Below are 21,431 nucleotides of genomic sequence, written 5' to 3'. Positions count from 1 at the left end.
AAGCAATTTCATCTCTTGTTTCCATGTTTCTAATTTATTTCTAATTTGCTTCTTAGATTGCCTAGGACCATTAACCAAATGTTACCACTGATATAATTTGATCTATATGTCAAAATGTTGTATTTATTTATTTATTGAATTTAAAGCCTGACCTAAGCTGCATAACATGATCCAGGTATCCATAGGTATTAATTGTGAAAAGCAGTTATAATTTATCTCTCTCCTCCCCCCAAAAAAGATGCACAATTCCCAACACCAACCCTATGTGGGTTTGTCAGGAATGAAGTTCAATTTGGTCTTCTTTGTTCTCATTTAGGACCATTAACTACTAACCACATTAGCTATCTTCAACATTTTTATTTTCAAGCTACAGACATTACCCGTGGCTATGATATGTGGCAGATGTAAGTTAGTATCACCCAGCTGTTTCAGTTGTCATCTGTCTTATGCCAGTATAATTATTTATGTGCCACCCAATTTCTCTAGAGGCAACTCTGAGCATCTTACAAATTTAATGATTTAAGTCCAAAATACCTGGAAGGGATTCCTGGTATGTGGCGTTATAATCTACTTCATGTTATCTATGTCAATAAACTATCAATTGATGGAATCAGCCTAAACAAATCAGCCTAGTTGGAAAATTTGGGTACAATAAACAAACAAATGAAACTTGAGCAATACATTTGGAAGCTTCTGTTGAAAGAAGAAAAAAAAAATGGATGGAAGAAAGGATGATAAATCTTCTGCAAATGATAGAAGGAGGGGGTGGAGTGGAAATGAAAGTATCTTAAAAAATACTATAAATCCAAGATGATGTGCCTATAACAACAATGCACAGGAAGATTCTTCTCTGTATCTTAGTGAATATAATATAAAGCAATAAACCCAAGTTCACGATCTGAAAAGCAACACTTTGAAACCTTTCAAATATCAGCAAGGCATTTATATAACCTTTCCTAAATTATCACAATGAAAGAATAGCATCATGATGAAGAGTGGCAAAGTCTCCTGAAAGATAACTGCCTTAGACTCCTGTTATTAACCATGACAATAACAGCAGCAACAGAAGGCAAATCCCAGTCTTCCATACTTTATTCTGTTCCTGAACACAAGTATGAAATCCACGATGTGTGTGTGTGTGTGTGTGTGTGTGTGTTTGATGTATACATTTGTTTTGCGCACACACCCTCATATAGGCCTATGATTTTAACCCATAATTTACTTACAATCACAGAGAAGGAAAACAAGCGAATAAGCAAGAAAGCAAATAAACCTTCTTTGAGTAACTTAAGCCCTAGGTTACATTTTTAAGCTAAAGAACTTCAGGCAGATTGCTATATCATTGGGAAGTATGAGAAGCTAAAAACAGCCTGAAATGATGATCTACTTAAACAGGAGTGGGCACCTTTCAGGACACATTCCTGTGAGTTGCAGTAGGCTTTCCAATGACTTTGGGCTTTTAAAAAATAATTTGGGGTAATTTTTAAAGATGGGAATGTAAATTGGAGGCCTTTAGGAGAAAAATCACATTTATTCCAAAAACTACTCCATTCCCCATGGGGTGAATTCATACTGTCGTAGTTCAGCCATTTTTTAAAACCAAACTTCAAATGTAGGCATTTGAAAACATGAGAACTGGAAATATTTATTTCCAAGAGAATTTTCATTCATCCTGTTCTCACCCAATATTGAGAGTAAAAAAATAAAACAGAAAACATTTATTACTCAGCTATCTTCACCTCCTTTCTTCCCTTACTTGTGTGTCATTTTATAAAACAGATTGCTTGAATTTTATATCGCAGACGTAAATTCACAATTCTATAGAGTTGAAAAATGCATTTGGCTGGTCTAATGTTCATTAGTCCATACTGACAATGGTATCTTATTTTAATAACTCAAGATAATAATAACACGTTATTCTTTATATGGCCATAAGGCCAATATATATGTAAGCCTTTCTCTTTCTTATTAGAGGAAAACTCTGGAATGTTCAGTGTATGATAGTTCTCATTTTATCCAAACTTCTTGAATTTAAAATACCCATGAAACATCCTGTATATCACATAAAGCATCTTGAAATGTGAATTATGTTCACAAAACAGAAGACTTTACCCATATTTGTATCAGCAAATCAAAGTTTACTGTCTAGCATTTTATTGCCTCAGAGCAATAAATATCCAGATACAATAAGGGCACTGAGGAGAGTTAATATTTACCTTCTTAAAACAGGAATTATTGAACTGTTTGTTCACAATTCATGAGACAAAACCTTTTTTGTGAAATGTTTGTGTAACATTTCAGGGTGCAACTCCTGAAAGTTCAGGAAGCTTTTTTTTTAACCAAAGCCCATGAATGAATGGCAAGCTTATCTACTCATTTGGAAATATCTAAGATGAATGTGGATTTTCTATTGGTGGTGATTGTAGAGTTTAAAAGAGTACACAGTTAATTTTAGAGGCAACAAATCCACTTAAGCAAATCTTAGTTTAAAATTCATTTAACCTAAGCTGAAGACCTGACATGGATTGAATAAGACAGAAAAAAAGGGAACACCATGCTGAAGCAACCTCCCTGAACTGTACAAGTTCTGACTCTATTTGTCATCCCTGGAGTTTTGTTGTTGTTGTTGTTGTTGTTGTTGTTGTTTTTAAACTACCAATTCAGTTCCAAAATGGTTCCAGAGCCTTGTCTTTAACCATACAAACCCCATTCCTCTCTGGAGCATGAAGAAGACTTCTAAATGAGTTGCAAACTGAACTTTCACTGAACTGGATGAATTATTAAAATTGCAGATGGAGCTAACCAAATGACAAGAACAGTTCCTGATGTGTCATGATTCGGGCTTCATTAAATCATTTCAGGTATACTAATAGTTTTCTGCCACTTATTACTTATATACAGAGTTTTACATAGATATAACAACCCTGGTTTCCCATAGGTAAAGACATAAAAAAAATCTTGAAAATTCTTAGACTGGGATGGCATGACAAATACTTTCCTTTTTAACAAAGTGGAAAAATGATCCTGAAAATGCATGTATCATCCTTTACTTATCTAAAGTCAATTTAACACTATAATAGCATAAAGCTTATTATGAATTACTTGTCTTTCCACAAAATCATTCTTTTTTATAACTTCTGTACATTTAAAAGTGAGGTTGGACTGGAGATTTTGTCACAAAACAAATTTATTTAAAAAATCATTTACTATTTATTTTATTTATGAAAATATCCTCTTCCTTTTAAATTAACTTATTCAACTGACTTTATAATTCTTTTTTTTTTAAGTACAGAATGTATTTTTAGCTCCTTTGTGTTGTTGAGTTATATAAATATCAGGAGGAAACTCAACAGATTAAATGGAAGAATTCCATCCAACTCCAAAGTCTTTCTCAGCAATTCTTTGTTTCTAATTTATAGGAACAATAAGAATTGTATTCTTAACTTCCTATTTCTCCCTCATTCCACTTCAGCCATTTGAAGCTGAATAGATAGGGACAAATCCCATTTCTTTATAAAAGTGATTTTAAAATGCAATTAATTGTTTCAGTAACCCGATCAAACATTTTGGAGTATTTCGTCTATGAGATAAATTTGGAGTCTCTTTCCCTTGTTTTTAAATTTTAAAGGTGCATGCTAATTTTCAATGTTATACTGTTTACATATACCCTGTTTCTCCAACAATATGGCCTCCCCCAATAGGAAGTCCCAGCATGTTTTATAGGCATGAAATGAAATTAAGCCCCGCCCCCCAAATTAAGGCCTATATTAAAACATGCAAAATGGGGGGAATGGTGGGGGGGCTTGCCATTAGGAAGTACTTTTGTTGCACACCCAGATATGGTGCTGCCTGCGTTGACTCCGATATGAAGTGCCCCACCAACGCCGAGGTCAACATCCAAGCCATCGCCGCCCGCCCGAAGATGCAAGGGGGGGAATTAAGTCACCCCCCAAAAAGACAGCCTAGCCATTTTTTCAGGGCTCAAAATAAAATAAGACCCGGCCTTATTATATGAGAAACACGGTATTATAGTGTTTATGTATGTTATTCATATTTTGCCAATTAATTTTATATAATAAAAAGTTTAAAAATGTAAAAATATTTAAAAATATTTAATAATTAAAATTCTAAATTGAAAAGTTTTCACACTATCTATTTTATAAACGTTTTTGGGGGAAATTAGATTTTTTTAATCTCTCAGAAATTTATCACATTCGAAATTATATATATATATATATATATATATATATATATATATATATATATATATATATATATATATATATAATGTTTTCTTAAGTTTTCACGGGTACTTACATGTATGGTGTTCGGCTTGGTTCGGGTATTTTCCCACGTCATTGTAGTTCTTTTAAAGTTGTAGCAACGTTTCAGCAGAATCTCATCTGCCATCATCAGGCTTCTGTATTGTGTCCGTCTGTGGGTCAGACTTTTACAGTGGTTTCAGATTTAAATTTGGGGCAGCCTATTGCTGTGCCAGAATGGTTTTTTTCTTCATCCTGATTGGTTGGGAGTCTTGGTCTGTGTTTATTGGTCTCGGAGTTTGCTGTGTTCTGCTTGATGGGTGTTTCTGATATCTTCTGTCTGTTTTTTGGCTCTTTTTGTATCTTGATTGGCTGGCAGCATTGTGTTACTTTAATGGAGGTCTTTAGTGCAGCTTGGCTTCGGGTAAATGGACGGCTATCATTAGTTAGGAAGCTGGGTTTCATCTGGGTGCCTGGTTGGGGTGTGTTTGAGCTGGAGGTATCAGGGGGGATCTGTTTGTGCCCAGGTGTTTGCCTGGCTTGTGGTGTGGAGATTTTTTTGTTTGTGAGTGCAGGCTTCCAAATGATTGACAGCCTGGTGGAATCATCTCTTCTGTTCATGCTTTCTGGTCTTTTTTCAATCTCTATGGCTTCTCTGATGACTCTGTGGCTAGGGTTTTCCATAGTGGCCAGGGTTTTGGTGCCATTGAAGTTGATGCTATGACCTGTAGCTTCCATGTGTTGGACTAGTGAGGAAGTGTGTTCCAGCTTTTTGACTGCATTTTTGTGTTCATCCAGGCGGGTACTTATTCTTCTATTGGTCTGTCCAATGTATGTGGCCGGGCATGATGCACAGACCAAGACTCCCAACCAATCAGGATGAAGAAAAAACCATTCTGGCACAGCAATAGGCTGCCCCAAATTTAAATCTGAAACCACTGTAAAAGTCTGACCCACAGACGGACACAATACAGAAGCCTGATGATGGCAGATGAGATTCTGCTGAAACGTTGCTACAACTTTAAAAGAACTACAATGACGTGGGAAAATACCCGAACCAAGCCGAACACCATATATATATATATATATATATCAAGGTCAAATATAGAGTATTGACCTATGCTCTATGTTCACATACCATTAACATTAGATTATGGTAAAAAGTTATTTGAACCACATTAAATAGGTATTTTTCTTGAATTACATATATTACACTACCTTTGTACATCTTAAAATATATAAACATGTACTTTAACTACACAAATTGATGCTGTCTTTTCTATAATGATGAGGGTTTTTAAAAAATATTTAATATATTTAATATATTCTTCATCAAATCCAAATTTCTCCCAACCAATGCTTTCAAAAAAACATGGCATATTTATGAAAGTAAATAAATGGTTAAATGCTAACAGCAGGTTTTGAAGTGATAATGCAAGCATGGCTGTATTTTTATAATGATGGTAATCTTAAATTCTTGAACTATGTTGATTGTCCATTTATGCTTATGACTCTTGTTTGACTATAATATTCACATTCAACTATTCCAGAATCACTACACTTCCTTTTTTTTTTTTTTTTGGTGGGGACGATTAGAGGGCAATGCAATTGCCAGAGAAGAATTACTGCAAGGAACTCTGCAGTGATTGCTACCTGCTGTTTCATATTTTCTGAAGTTGGGAATACTGTTCCCAAAGGCCTTCCACTTCTCAGCCTAAATGATTTGCTGGATAATAATGTCATGGCAGGTAAATAATAGTGGACTCTAACTGTACATGGTCAATACGATTAAATGTCCATCACCCTGATTTCTAGTCTGACCTGGTTAAAAGCAAGCAGCAATATCTGCAGCAATGCCCAAGGCTCAGACACAATGTAATGTTTTAGAAAGAAAGAGAAGGAGAACAAACTGAACAAAGAAGTGAGAACAATAAACAATTTTTATAAATCATACATAAACACATTCACATATTCTCAAACATATGTGTGAATATAGTTTTAAACAGGCATACTTTATGCCTTCATGTAGAGAAAGAGATGGAATGGACTTGCTGAATTCTTTTTAATCATACTATTTTTAATTATTATATGTATATACAGAGAAAGTGTCATTTTTACTACTCCCTATTCTTAATACCACACTTCCCTGGTTTTGTTAAATTTGCTCATTGTGAAGTCAAGTCAGTCAGCCAAATTCTTATTCCTTTTTATGAACATTGAAGAAAAGAGGTGGAAGAGAGTGAGTATAAAGAAGGCTTTTCTTCTTTGGGTCAACATGTTTTAACATTAAATGAGGAATTGTGCAGGGTATTTTAATACTCACATCAGTCATGACTTTAAAGAAGACAGATGGAAAACTTCATAGAACAAGTTCTCTAACATTGCATACTACTTGAGAGGATTCAAAGAATGGAAATTGGAGATGGGATTCTCTTTTAAGTAAGAAAGCCTTTTAATGATAATTAAATAAAATGATAATTATTCTTCATTATAGGTTATCAAATATATTACCAAAAAGAACTCTATAAGGAACAATGAAACTAAATATAGTCCTCCTGCCATAATACCATAATAGCCATGAACCCATTCAAGGCAATTATTTCTGATAACCCTAACAACCCTTGTTACAAATGTCATCTGTATTGTTATACAAGTAAAAGCAGCTGTAAGTACAACTGTTATATACTATGCTATGTGTCGATGATAAATAGCCTTTCCATATTGTGCAATCTAGATAATTCTAATTCCCGACATTGCTAGATTTGCCTGTTACCTAAATGTTGAAAGAAAAGTACGTTGGTTCAGTCTATTATCAATTATTATTCACCTTACTATAAATTGATTTCATAGTTCTTCATTAATTAAGACCACTCACTTTGGTCCAAATTAGCATGAAGTGGACTAGTCAATTCAACAGCCCTTCTCTACCTCTCTTTCCCATTTTAAGATTGTGCCTTTCAAAAGCTAATTATGATGGACAAATGGCTTTTCTAACCCATATAAGGCATAATGCAGTGGAAGAGGGAATTTGGACAAACACCAAGTATGCATTCCTTCTTCTTAGCCAACAAAAAAAATTCCATCTCCCTTCTTTTTGGATTACATGTTATATTAGTTCTTTTCCTGTTTTTAAGTCCAAGCCACTGTTCTCAGTTGCATCAGTTGTTGTAGATAATATGATTACTTTGATTTATTTAAATTGTCGTAATCACTGTATTTTTGAATGTGTATATGTGTGTGTGTATATCCTTACAAAGCTGGCAAGCTTTATTTTAGAAGATAAAGAACTAAAGTCCTGTTCGGTCATTGCTATTTCTGAGATATGACACATTTTGCAATTTAGACAATCGTTTATAGAATCAGGGTACACAAAGAGTACTAGATAAGTTAATTTTGAATAAGAATGTAAAGGTTGATGTTGATATAATTATATTTGATAACATCTCAAAAGAAAGATGTTGGAAATGAATTAGACATTTCAATTTTAAATGCAAATGAGAGACTGTTTGTAACAAGTTATTCTAACTCTTAAAGCTAAAGGGATCTGACTCCAACAGGTGACTACAGTAGTTAGAATGCACACATAAAAAAGGTGTAAACTCCTGAAAGGATAGTAGAATTTAAATAAAAGGAATAAGAAACACTCCTATGTGCACTTTATTTACATAAGTGCCACTGAGTTCAACTATTTTTTTCTAAGTAGTCATATTAGAATTATAACCTAAATAAATTCAATTAACTATCCACATTTAATTATTTAATTGCTCAAGTAATTTGTATACTGTTAACTCCTCAAATGTAAGGCTGTTTACAATTTTCACAAATTAAAACAACATATAACATCTATACAATTAAAATATATTTACTACTGTCTTCCAATTAGAAATCCTTCTCTCCAAAGATTTTTCAGAAAATAATTCTTTTCTTCCATTTACGTAAAGATCAGAAAGGTGGAAGAAGCTATTTCACGGTAAAAAGTTATTACAGATAAGGTTATTTTTCCAGGTCCTAGTTCCCTTGATTTATCAAGAACTAGTATCTATTGTAGTCTCTTCTGGTTATACCATGTAAGGCATACAGCCAGATAAGAAGGTATCTGGCTGCAAAGGTAACTGGAGACTCAGGTGGCAAACACTTTATAGGTAATCACAGCATCTTGAATAGGGCCAAGAACTCTATTAGCAATCAGTGCAGTTCCTGCAAAATAAATATTATTCTGCTGAACTGGCTAGCAAATGAACAGCAGTATTAGCATTCTATGTCACATGCAGCTTCCAAGTTCTCCTTAAGGATAGCCCATGTAAAGTGAATTACAGTAGTTTAACTGAGATATAAAAAGGGCATTTGCTGCTTTTAATGTGCTAGTCCAGGAAAGGATGCAACTTAGAAACCAGCAAACCAGGCTCACATTTTTTTTTTGGCTAGTTTGCACCTGTCTTGTAAAAAGAGTCAGAGAGAACTCTGTGCCAGTTCATTCAGGAAAAGTTCAGCTCATGGAATTAGGAAATGTGTCTGCCAACATTAGTTCCATCTTGCTGGAATTTCATCTGAGTTCATAAACATAAACATTATCTATATAAGTACAGATAAGTATATTATCTATACTTTTAATTGTTTGCATGTGTTGATTCAGGAATCTTCTTAGGTGGTTTATCTCTTGTTGCTATTCAGTAAAACAAGGAGCCTACCTGGATCAATATCCAAGAAGCTGCTGCTTAAGAGTGGTCCTAAGAAGTTTATTACTGTCTTCATATTCCAGATGTGTCCATTGATTCACTGGAAATTTTTCCAAGTGCCTTCTGGAAACCAACTGGATTGATAAATTTTATGAATTAAACCATCTTAATGGTTCCATATGGTAGTGGGTAGATGCCACAAGCCTCATATGTTAACTGTGCTAAAAGTCAATGCTAGGCCCAAAGTCACCCATCAGTTTTCTGTGCTGAAAGTGGATGAATAACCTTCATAGTTCACTAAATATTAGAAATCCAAAAGGTATCACCCAAAGGTGATACAGACAATGCAAGGGTTAATGTTCACATTTATAATTTATATAGCAATGCCACTGTCCTTATACAAGAGATGTGCATGGAGCCCTAATTCATTTCAATATCCCTTGAAAACTGACAAACCATTTTTGGTTAATTTGCAATAGTATTTTTATAAAGAAATATTATGATCTAATAACCAAAAGCACAATTCATCAAATTAATCTGGAAGAAAAAACTAAGTGAAAGAGGCCATATTCTTACCAGAATAATGAAGGTAACAGGACCAATAAAACTCCAGATAAAATAGTTGTCTACCTTGAGCCAGCAACTGTTGTAGAAAAGAGAAAACAAAAAACAAAAACAGTCCATGAACAAAAAAAATATTATGAAAACTGCAAAAAAACTAACTTTCACTGACTTCATGTTTATGAGACCTCTTTTAGCAATGGCATTAAGTGAACATCCATTTGAAATCTGTTTTTATAAATAATTTATACCTCTTTCACAAGTTAGATTTGGACTTTTGGAGAGGCTGGCCAAATCAGTGAAAATAATTAATGAACAAACAGAATCTATACTATCTGCAATACACTATCCCATCCATCCATCCATCCATCCACCCATTCCTCCCCCTCTTCTAGTGGAAATAAAGTTATGTGTTTGTTCATAAAACATTATTGGTGTGGAAATCTGAACATAAAACTATAGGTAAACACATATATTTTATGCAACCTTGTTATGTTATTCATCTTATTTTTGTGTTGATTATCAACTTTTATTTTCAAATTTATCCAAACTAGACATTTCCTGTTGAAGGACTATTTACAAACCACAGCCTCATAATAAAAAAAATAGGTTTGCATTATTATCCACAGTTCTATTTATGTACTTGAGACCGGGAATCTATCTAACCTCAACACACAATACATAAATCCTTTCTTTACCATGATTTATTTTCATCTCACTCTCTGTCCCTTTCTACTTTTTGTTCTATTAAATCAAGTTGAGAGTTGGTAGCAGGAAAATAAAGAAAATGCTGAAAAATTAAGTTAATAAACAGCATGGTAGATGAGGTTCATCTTCTTCAAATTTTTTCTCACATGGGCCATTTTTTGTGTTTCTGACACATATGTGGTCCATGTCCCTGCTGCACAATGCCTTAAAATTTGCTATAGTACTATTTAATTTATTGTTTAACTATATAGCAAGAAGTAGATCCGAGTAAACTTGGCTGATAAAAAAAAACCAAGCTAGGTCAGACCTAACATGGAAGGGAAATTATTATAAAATCCTCAAATTCAAAGTTTGACTAGGAAGCCAAAAAATCCCCTCATTTCACTTTTTCCATGAAAACAATATGAATATGTCCGTTCAACCACAAGGAATTAAGTTTAATTCAGCTTTATTATCTGATCATCACAAACATACCTATCAGAAATTTAGAAAATAATTAGACATCCTACTTTTTCAGCAAAAAAGTGCATTACCAATAAAAAGCCACCATTCCCAATTGATATTCAACAATTAAAAAGAAATAGCATTAAACTAAATTAAGCATTGGCTATGAGGACTCAATTCATTTAATGATTCACTTTTTATATATTTCAAGCAGCTCCCTAATGAATAACTTTTGTCTGTCTTTCATCAACAGCAAAATTAAGCAGACTTCTTGTATTAAACAATATCTGACCATGCTGCAAGTATTTAACCAATGGACAAAGCAAGTACTATTGGAAGGCATATTTATGCCTTCAGTTATATAAATGCTCAGTAATATATTCTGTCTACCTTTTATAACTTTCTGTAATACTCTATTTTATAAACAGAAAGACAATGCCTAATTGTCTTTCTGTTTATAAAATAGAGTATTACATAAAGTTTGTACATACCTGATAAAATATAACCAAATAAAAAATATATGTTGATACTCAGTTATCATTGTTCAGAAGATATCCTACCAGATGACCAAGTGAACAATGATAAAAATAAATAAAACTAAGGCATTATATTTTGCAATAATATAATTTGATTTCAGCAAAATTCCCCACTTATTCTTTCATGTAAATTCTATTGGGATTATAAATAAAAGTAAGCAGGATTTACTGTGAATGAAGGCAAATATATGTGTCCCAGAATAATGATGCGAGATGAAATTTGGGTTGGTCACTTGGACCAGAGTTTACTCTTTCAAGCTTTCAGATTCATGCTGGAACCCATCTTGTCTCTAATGGAATATCTGCTTTGGGCTGTTTGGCATATTGATGGCTGGAGATTGATTGCCGTGTCCTTGTGCTGCCAATCCCTCGGCTCCTAAGTTTTTGATAACTCACTGGTAGCCTCACATTGCAATGAACAAGGACACACATTTAATTTCACAACGACAAAGATCATTGGCCATGCAGGTACAAAGATAGCCAAGGAAATGATTGAAGCTTGGATACAGCCCCCTTATCAGTAAACAGGAGTGTTGATTTACCACCAGCTTATCAAATACTTAAGAACTGAGGGCTTGGCAGCACAAAAAAACACCAGTCAAACATCAGCTACACAATACACAGAACAGTCCAAAGCACGTATTCCAGTAGACGGAAAATTCCCTTAAAATGGGAGCCATCATGAGTCCAAAAGTTCAGAAGAGTAAATCTCTTGTCTCGGTGACTTACCCAAATTCGATTTCACAATATTTGTTGTCTTTGGAGCTCCCCCTTCAAACAAAAATATTCCTTTTGTCTCAAAGGTGCTTTTCAAGAGGCAACAGATAAACCTCCAGGTGGCCTCAACGACTCTCTAAAAGAATGCAAATGACCAGCTTCTGCAAGGAATATAAATCCTTCCATTTCCCACCATCCAGCCAGAGCTGAAGAAACTTCTTGGATGAGAAGCAAAACGTCTTCAAAGAAAAAACAGAAAGTCTTGTTGCCTCTTGAAAAGCACCTTTGGGACAACCATGACCTGGATGACTGAGAATCTTCATAGACAAATATTCCTTTTCTTCTCTAATAATTCTACCCAGCTTCTTTTAATGTAAGTAGATACAGAGTAAAATAATGCCATTATTTACAATCTGGAGTGTATAAATCTTCTATAAATAAAAATTATAAAAGACTCAAATAGAAGCACATTGCCATTCCCTATTAATAATGTCTTCAGATATTCTTTTACTTGTTGTGTTTCATTCATCATTTATTTCAGCAGGCTTGACTTTCTGTCTGATAGCACACTCAGGTAAATAACCCAAAATACTAGTTGCTAAGCATATACTTACGCATTCTTTGCTCCATAGCTTGTATAGTCAATAGCTGCTGAAACACCAACAACAGTTGCAGGAAAGAGATAGCCAGCAACATAATAGTACTTCTTCCTGGAATATTCACTTTCAAATACTTCTACTAGCATAAGATACAGTTGTACCCCTTCTAGGCACATCCAGGCAAAGGCTGCCAGGAAGAAAAAATGTAAGAGGCCTGCAAATATGGGGCACGCAATCTGCAAAGAAACAGAAACAATCAAATGCAAACTACTTCTTCCACCTTTCTTGTTTAGTCTGACATTTACAGAAATAAGAGCAGGGTGGTTCCAACCCAGTGCTCGGTTTTTAGAAAGAGCGTACTATACACAATCTTAGTCTGAGACAACCTTTCCAAAGCAAGACGTTTCTATTCGGCATGGTTAAACATCTCTGTGTTCTCGGTAGCTGTACCCTGTCCTTTGTTGCACTCTGTAAGTTAAGATATGGAAAATATGTGCCTGTTCACATTATTCAGTGTAATGGAATATCAAGTATGGAAAGCAGCCTATTAATTTTGGGTACAGAAATCTTAACAGTCTGCTGCAAGGCTTATACTGCAAATGATTTGGTACAGAAAGATAATAAAGAAACACTGCGGCTAAATGTATTATTTATAACCTGTTGAAAAAAGAAAAAAGAGAAAAAAGAATACGCCATTGCAAGGAATTCCATTTCCTTTCGTATTCAATATTTTTCTTTTCTTTTCGACAGAAGACTCAGGCTAAGAACGAAATCCTTAAACTGGAGAAAAGCCTATTTTAGAAAAGTTGGAATTCTGTCTCAGGTCTTGAAATTTAGAGGTCTTCCATCATGAAAAGTGAAGATAATAAAAAATCCCTCGTTGTTTTCCCCACTTCTTTTCCTTCCCTTAATTTCCTACTTCTATTTTTTTTTGTATTTTATACAATTAAATAAATAAATAAATATTGGCGGGGGAAGTCCCCCATTAAGGGAGAAGGGCGGTTCAGAAAATTTAAAAATAAACAGGACAATTTTAGCCTTATTGCATCATTTAGATTTATAATGCACCTATATCAATGCCAAGAAGATACAACTCTGTACAGAGGGTCCTTGACTTGTGATCAGTCATTTAGTGACTGTGCAAAGTTAGGAGACTTCCCCAGGGCTACTTACTCAAAACTTTGAACTCGGATTCAAAGTTCTGACAGCCTCTCCCAGTCACATGATCATTTTGGATGCTTGGCAACCGGCATTTACAGCCGTTCTACAGTTACAATGACAGCAATTTACAATGCCACTTATTTCCAGTTTCTGGTGGAAAAAAAGGCTATTGCAGACAACGGGATTTTTTTTAACAACCAGTGTTTAATGGCTATGGTGATTCATTTAACAACTGCTGCAAAAAAAAACAAACCTCCATAAAATCGGGTGCAGTCACCTGGCAACATGCTTAATAACTGGCGTGACTTAGGGCTTAAATTGCAGGCTCAATTATGGTTTTAAGTTGAGGACTACCTGTACTACAAAATCCCTAATAGGGATTTAAGTCTTTAACAGTACTGCTGTGGTTTTACTCCTATCAGCAGTACTGCTTCTATTTTATTCCTATAAATGTTACTTTATTCAGCTTGATTCAACTTCATTGTTCATTGAGGACCACGGAACTTTCAAAGGGAGCTGTATGTCAGTATAAATGATTATTGCAATGCTTGCTATTTGTGCATGTAGAATCTCTGTCTCTGAAGAAATACATATGCATGACCCTAAATCAGAATAATGTGCCTGCCTAAGGCCTTTCAAGTCAACAGTTTCTGTTGCAGTACGTTTTATCTCCCACATCATGCCAGAGTGTTGTTAATTAAAATAGCTATAGTTTTAACATGACTTAAATCTGGACAACGCTGGTTAAAAATAAATAATTCTCCTTTAAAGAAATTAATCTTTCTGGCACGAGAACATCTAGACAGCCCCTTCCTGCCTTCTGGTGCTCTTCAGATGAGTGAATTCAGTTTCAAGCATCCTGGAAGCTATTCATTTAGAGAATCAGATATAAGGAGTAGAATAATAAAACTGGTTGTTTTACTGCAGAATGATGGCTCCCTTTTTTTCTCCATGAAAATAATTTAGAAAATAATTTAAATCTCTGTCTAAACTTGTTCCTAAGAAGTTTATAATATTTATGGATGTATACTAAACCCAATTTTTCACCAGTTTTCTTGTTGCTGATCGTGTTTTATTTTCTATTGTTGTTTACTTCATCATCCAGTTTGGAGGGAAAACTGAGGTTACAAAATAAAGAAATCATTTTTTTTTTAAAGAAAACAAAGACCTGCACGTGTATACAAGTCTGGAAGGCTTACCTTATATTCGGTTTTATCGATGCCTATTAGGAAAATAAATTCGGCAATGAGGAGGTTAATGCAAAGGTTCTTGTGAATTGTGTTCCGATCACTTTGAAGGCCACGGAAGAAACAGAAAGTAAAGATGCAAATTGCCAGGCAGACAAGGGAGATAACAATTCCTACCCAGGTGATGACAGTGAGGAGTAAGCCATGCATTCCATTTGGGTACTGGAAGTAATGAAGATGGAGAAAAATTAGTGTCATTACTGACTAATGGATAAGTAAAATACCTGATTCACATCTAACACTAAGGACTCGTGACTTTGTTTTATGCAACAGCTTAGCTGGTAAAAAGACAGATTTGTTTTTCATTGGAAATGCAAGTTTGCACTGACAACAAAGAGAGAATGAGGTAGCCCAACTTATCTGTTGGTCTGTCCACAAAATAACTTGTAATGTGCTCATTATGAAAAAAAACTGATAACAGTCATACTAAAATAAACAATATAAATATTAGACTGAAAAGACACATTTTGGGAAATTATTGTTGAGTGTACAAAGAAAACATTGTTTATCATGCTAAGGGAGGGTGTAGTACAATGGAATTCTTTAGTAAAATGTACTACCCTTAAATAAAATACGTATTTTTAAACATTCCAGTTAAGTAAAATATATTACTGGCCAGATCTGCGTATCACATCATAACAAGCCATTATAATTTATAATTGATGTGAATCTAGCTCTGGTGGTTTGCATAGTTCATGATTTAATGTTGCATAGGTATGCATTCAGTATTAGTTTAGTCAATAAATGATGGTTTCAAAATTGTTGCTTATTAATATCCAAACCTAACCAGTAAAAGAAGAGCTATATTTTATTGTTATCTTCACAGTAGTATTTGGTAGGGGATGAAAAATCAGCCTGATGGTCTCTGATATGTGGGATAACATGAAGATTAGTTCTTTCTCTCTTGTTCTTTAGCATTTACATAAAGCCAATAACTTCACATTGCCACCCCAGGTTGTATGTGCTGTTGGTGTCGTATTCTGGGACATGCAGGTTATCATAGCTTGGATGAAAGAGAATAAACTGAAGCTGAACCAAGTTGCCATTTGTACATCAGGGTACTCTGTTAATGCACAGAACTATCTCTTGATAGACAGCCACTAATCCATGAAGGAGCAGGTTTGGGATCTAGAGTCTTTCTGGATTCATGTCTCATTCTGGAACAATAGGTAGAGGTTATGGAATAACCAATCGGTGAAGGTTAGGGGTCTTTGCCCAACTTTGGTTGGTGCACCAGTTGCATTCCTAAGAGGTACAATAACTCATCAGATTACCATCCAGGGTTTGATCTGAGGCTGCCCTTAAAGGCAACTTGAAATACATTGGATTGTAAGCTTACTGGTTCCTGAAACAGGAAGCAAAAATCAACAATTCTGGAGGACCTACGCTATATGCAACTGCAAGTTAAGGTTCTATACTTCATGGCACAAAAAGTCTGAGTATTTGCAGGACCACCAGTTTGAAACAGAATCAGCCTGAACCACTAGATCAAGGATGTCAAACTCGTGGCCTGGATGTGTCATGTGCTGGCCACGCCTATCCTTTTTTAGTGAACTGGGAAAAAGATGTGATATGTCACATCATGACATGTCATCATGAGTTTGATACCCCTGAACTAGATCAAGCATAAGCAAGTCGTGGAAGGGAAAGGGCTGTGTTGATAAATTAAAAGTAATTTGGGTCACAAAGGAATAGCTATTGTGCCAATTAGCTTGATTGGATAGGGCTGTTTGGCCATATCTGTTGGAGACCAGAACTAGATCTAGTAAGGAGCAACTGCTTTTAAGTCTCACAAGTCTGATAGATAAATAGGACTGAGACTAGAAAGCATTGCTTATCTGGGATGGCATTAATGCTCTACAATGGCCTAATACTCTACTACAATGGCAAAAGATCAGATTGTCCACTTCTCTGCTGGCTTTTAGGAAATTATTAAAAATATAATTATTTTGGAAGGTATAATTTATGTTTTGTTCTTGCTTGTTATTTTTCTGTCTTCATTGGGTTAAATGTTAAAAGGTTCTGTACAGGCAGGAACTGTGTGCCAAATAAAACAAATTCTTTATGGAATAGAATCAGTGGTGGGATTCAAATTTCTTAACAACTAGTTCTGTGGCATGGTCTAATTTGTGGGTATGGCTTGGTCATGTGACTGGGTGGGTGTGGCTTGGGTTGGTGTGGCTTGGTGGTCATGTGACTGGCTGGGCATGGCTTGGTGGCCAGGTGACTGGCTCAGCATGGCCAGGTGTCTGGCAAACCACATACAAGTGGTCCTTGCTTAATGGCGGGTTGCTTAGCAAGTGTTCTAATTTACAACTGATCTCCCCAGAGCTACTTGACCTGTTTTTGGAGTTTTGACAGCCACATACACACACACTTCTAACCCTGCTATTCTATGATTCTGTAAGGATCTCCTGCTGGAGGAGGGGGTTGGACTAGATGACCTTTGAGATCCCTTGAAGGCCAGCCCTAGATTGCTGTGCTGCTTCAAAGTCTTCTGAAGCCAGGGTTTGTGTCCTTCCTTCCTCTCCTGAAGGGATGCTTGCACCGCGGCTGGCAATCGTTTTTCAGCCAGTGTGGATTCCATAAAGAAGAAATGAAAGAAGTAGTGAAGAGCACCAAGGAGAGCTTGCTGGCTTGGCCCAGCCACAGCTTTGAGGCAGACACACACACACACACACACACAGAGAGAGGGGGGGGGAGGGGAAGATAGGGACCCAGCCACTTCGCTATTCCCCACCATTGCCCTTCTCAGGCCAGGCGAGGGAGGGTGAGGGGCCAGCCACTTCGGGCAAGGTGAAGAGGCGGTGACCAAGCATGGGCGAGTAGAAGCCTGGAAGTGGTGGCTCCTGGCTCAGCTTGTCTGAGGGGTTTGGAGGTCAGACGGCCTGGAGCGGCTGATCTGAAAGAGCATTGCACTGTGGGTTCACCTGAACACCCACTTCTTTGGTGTTGGCTTTATGGACCCACGGGCTGAGGCCTGGGCTGATGTGTGACAGCAGCACCTTTAGTGTCCAAATAATCCGGTAAAGACACTGGAGGAGTTGCTAAGGTAGATCTCCCCCCTCTGCAGTCCTCCTCCTGCAGGAAACGGCAGTTCCCTGACCTAAGAAGGCAAGGAGCTGCAGCTTGGCTCGCCCAATTCCTAGGTCTATCCCGAATGGTCCCAATTCGGTGTGGAGAGGGTGGCTCCCCATGGCAACCCCCCTTTCCCTTGGTGCTTTGACTTCTTGTGGTCCGCCAGCCTGAACACTTGGTCAGACCACTAGAAGGCCACTTCCCTGCTTCTCAGCAGTGCTCCTGTGCCAGCCACTGCAGGACCCTCCACCTCCTTCCCCAACTTCTCCCTCAACTTCAAAATGATGGCGCCTGTTGCCGACACGGGTGTGACCGGGTAGGCATGGTGGGGCCAACCAGGGGTGATTGTTCCAGGTCCAACAAAGGGGCTGCGGGCGTGGGAGGGAAGGGGTGGCAGGTAAAGGGGCCATGAGGGTGGCAAAATTGTCATGCTCCCTGGTCAGCCACTCCCATATCCATCCCCCACCAGCAAGGCCCAGCAGCTGCGGTGAATCCAAGCTAAATTTCGCTGTACCGGAGAACATGTGGAGAGGCTCGTGTTCTCCTGCTGCTGGAAAAGCAAGAGACTCTTTCCCAGCTCAGTGAAAAGTTTGCAAGTTCCCCTCCAATAGGAAAATGGGCAGCTCTAGGAGGCAGAGAAGCAGCCCAGTTGAATCCTGTTTCTCTCTACCACCTGGAGCTGTGCCGGGAAAGACTCTCTTGCTTTCCAAGCAGCAGGAGAACACATGTTCTCCGGTACAGCAAAATTTAGCTGGGTCCCCACCAGTCTGCATCTCGCCCCTTGCCTGGATTCACTACAGCTGCTAGGTCTTACCTGCTGGGGGTTAGGGTGGCAGGTGGCGGTCGCAAAAGACAAGTGGGGTGGGGGGAAAGGTGACCAGCAGTGGCAGGTAGGTGACTGGGCCCTGGAGCTTGCAGAGTCTCACTCGCCCAGGGAGATCAGGCAGGGCCATAGTGGAAGGCATGCAGCAATGGCTGGCCTGGTGGGTGGCAAAAGCAGGCTGCAGGCAATGCTGCGCATACACAATAAGGACTGACTGGGTGCGGAGGGGAGGGGTGGGTGGAGATGGGCGGGGCCAGCCAGTGGTGCAATTTGCCGGTTCTCCGAACTGCACAAAATCATAACAACCAGTTCTATAGAACTGGACAGAACCAATAGAATCCCGCCCCTGAATAGAATACTTCGTTGGTATTGGTATGCCATTTGTTGATAAATAATGTAGATTATTGTAGATGTATTGGAATTATAACATAGATTTGTTTCTTGTGGCCACATTCAACTCTTTTTCTCTCCTACTCCCCCCTCCCCCCCGTGTGTATGTGTAATATCTGAACTTTGAAAAAAAAAAGACACAGAATACGGTAAAGTAAGATTATGAGTTATCTCTAGGTAGTTCAACTGATCAGGAGTTTTACTGGGTCTTCAAAATGTTGTACATTATTTGTCAGGATTACTTACCACAGTTCCCCTATGGGCCATGAGAATTGCAAAATTAGTTAGGTGGCTACATGCACACGTGGTATGTGTTTTATTTGTGTCAATCAGCTTGCAGCCTTGAGTTGACCAATATCCCATCATAGTCCGCTCTGAATAGTTCCAGAAGGAGCAATTAGCATTGAAATAATTGTTGGGCTGTAAGACATCAGGATGGAAAAAAATACAATTATATGCATACAAATGCTTCCTAGAGACAGTTTATTTAAATCTAATACAACCTTTTGTACCGTAGCAAATTAAGCTGACACAGGAGAAAAGGTATATAGTTTGTGCCAAAATAAAATAATAAAAAAATTAACTAACAGACTGTAGGACAAAGTAGCAATTTAGTTATAGGCATGCCGTAACACAGGCATTACTGAGAATTTAATTGCCTGAAACTGAAATTCTCCACTTGTAGTTTGGTGCTTATTATTGATGACTTGTGGCTATTTGTTTTCCAACTTTTAGCAGTAGGAACAGGTAGATTTATTTAAAACAGACTTCCTGGATAATTAGAAATGCAGTCTCAATTTTAATCAGTTGTAAAAGAGCAGAAAAGACATGTCATCCCAGATTAAATTGCACTGGAAACATTTCAGAAAAATGAAAGGGGATAATTTTTCCCCTTTTATTGGCTTTTCCAATCTATCGCTTTAGGTAAATGGAAAAGCCCAACCTGCACAATCAACAGCATTTTGTCATGACCAGCAGAGTCTTTTAAAAGTCAGCTGAGACAGTGTCAACCTGATTCAAAGAAAAGAAGTTTGCCCTATTGAATAAAACCCACTTGAGTGATTGGTAAATGGGCTCCAGAAGATAGTACAGAATTAGAGGAAAATGCTCTAAGTGCTATTTAAATTTTGCTACATTAAGCAAGCAAAATTGTAAAAGCCCGTGTTTTCTGCCCTGCTGCTAAGGTAAGAGTTAATTTTCACTTAGGAACAAATTAGAGGCATTTACATTTTCATGTTGATTACTGAATTAGCTTTCATTAAGAATACACTTAAGTTCTAATAATCACTGAACCAGGCTCATTTAATTTTATGTTCGCAGACTTAAATAAACCTATGCCTCTGACCTTCCGATATTTAAAATTCAAATGGAAAGATCACCACCCCCCCATCCAATCTTGGCTCTTGCTGACTTTATGACTTTCCCATTAATTCATTTCCATAACTTACATCGATGTGTGCCAGGGTGAAAAGAACGGGATCGGTCAAATAGACACGACTGGACTCTTTGTTGATGGAGGCGGCAATGACATCAGAGTTCACAGCGATGGTACTGTTCCTACCAGCAAACTCAGTTCCTAGCTTGATGGTTGCATTTTCAGTACTAAGAAACCGCCCCAAGCTTTTGTAAATGATGAACACCAGCTTTGCTAATCCTGGAAACAGAAACATTCCATTATATTGACTTGAAAGTGCACCCAGTTCCACAGCTGTTCCCACCTTAGCTTCCTAACCACAATATTGAGGAATCATGGATTCCAGGAAAAAAGGGCAGTCAAAAGGTACAAAGGAGCCATTTTTTAATTCTGTCAAGGGGGCTTTAATCCAAGAAGGGCTAAAGGCTCCTATCAGGGTTGAAAATAACTCATTTGATCAAGACATACCATTTCTGCTGTTCTGCTTTACAGTATTCGAAGAAAGCTGGATGGAGTTGCCGCCAGCATTGCCCTGAGGAAATTTTAAGTCCTGCACTTGGCCTTCTGTGCTCAATACTGCAACTTCCAAGACTGGGTGGAACACAATAAAAAGTAGTAGTTGTTATTATACACTTCATTCATTAAACATGAAACTCAGTCAACTGAACATTCAAAAATGCATCACAAATACCATTTACTGATGCTAATGGTGGATACAGGTTGCTGCCAGCATCCTAAATATCAATCAAGTACCTTATTAAGATGATGATGATATTATTATTATTATTATTATTATTATTATTATTATTATTATT

General features: G+C 37.0%; 1 protein-coding gene across 20 annotated transcripts in view; it reads right to left on the bottom strand.

The window, feature by feature from the left end:
* The window catches only part of ADGRL2 (adhesion G protein-coupled receptor L2), a 381,557-nt gene that overhangs the window by 20,397 nt on the left and 339,729 nt on the right, over positions 1-21,431 (bottom strand). For all 20 annotated transcript variants that reach the window (XM_087960527.1, XM_087960529.1, XM_087960530.1 and 17 more), the window contains 6 exons: positions 21,085-21,207; positions 20,651-20,856; positions 19,449-19,622; positions 14,864-15,073; positions 12,519-12,739; positions 9,515-9,581 (listed from right to left, as the gene is read on the bottom strand). In XM_087960527.1, coding sequence (XP_087816653.1) covers positions 9,515-9,581; positions 12,519-12,739; positions 14,864-15,073; positions 19,449-19,622; positions 20,651-20,856; positions 21,085-21,207 — 1,001 coding nt within the window. The remainder of the gene's footprint in view (positions 1-9,514; positions 9,582-12,518; positions 12,740-14,863; positions 15,074-19,448; positions 19,623-20,650; positions 20,857-21,084; positions 21,208-21,431) is intronic.

Source organism: Notechis scutatus, chromosome 3, assembly GCF_049901735.1.
Source record: "Notechis scutatus isolate UNSWTSFEM ecotype Mainland chromosome 3, rNotScu1.2, whole genome shotgun sequence".
Classification (NCBI taxonomy): domain Eukaryota; kingdom Metazoa; phylum Chordata; class Lepidosauria; order Squamata; family Elapidae; genus Notechis; species Notechis scutatus.
Note: the sequence above shows the minus strand (reverse complement) of the source record. Positions and strands in the feature narration are given on the sequence as shown.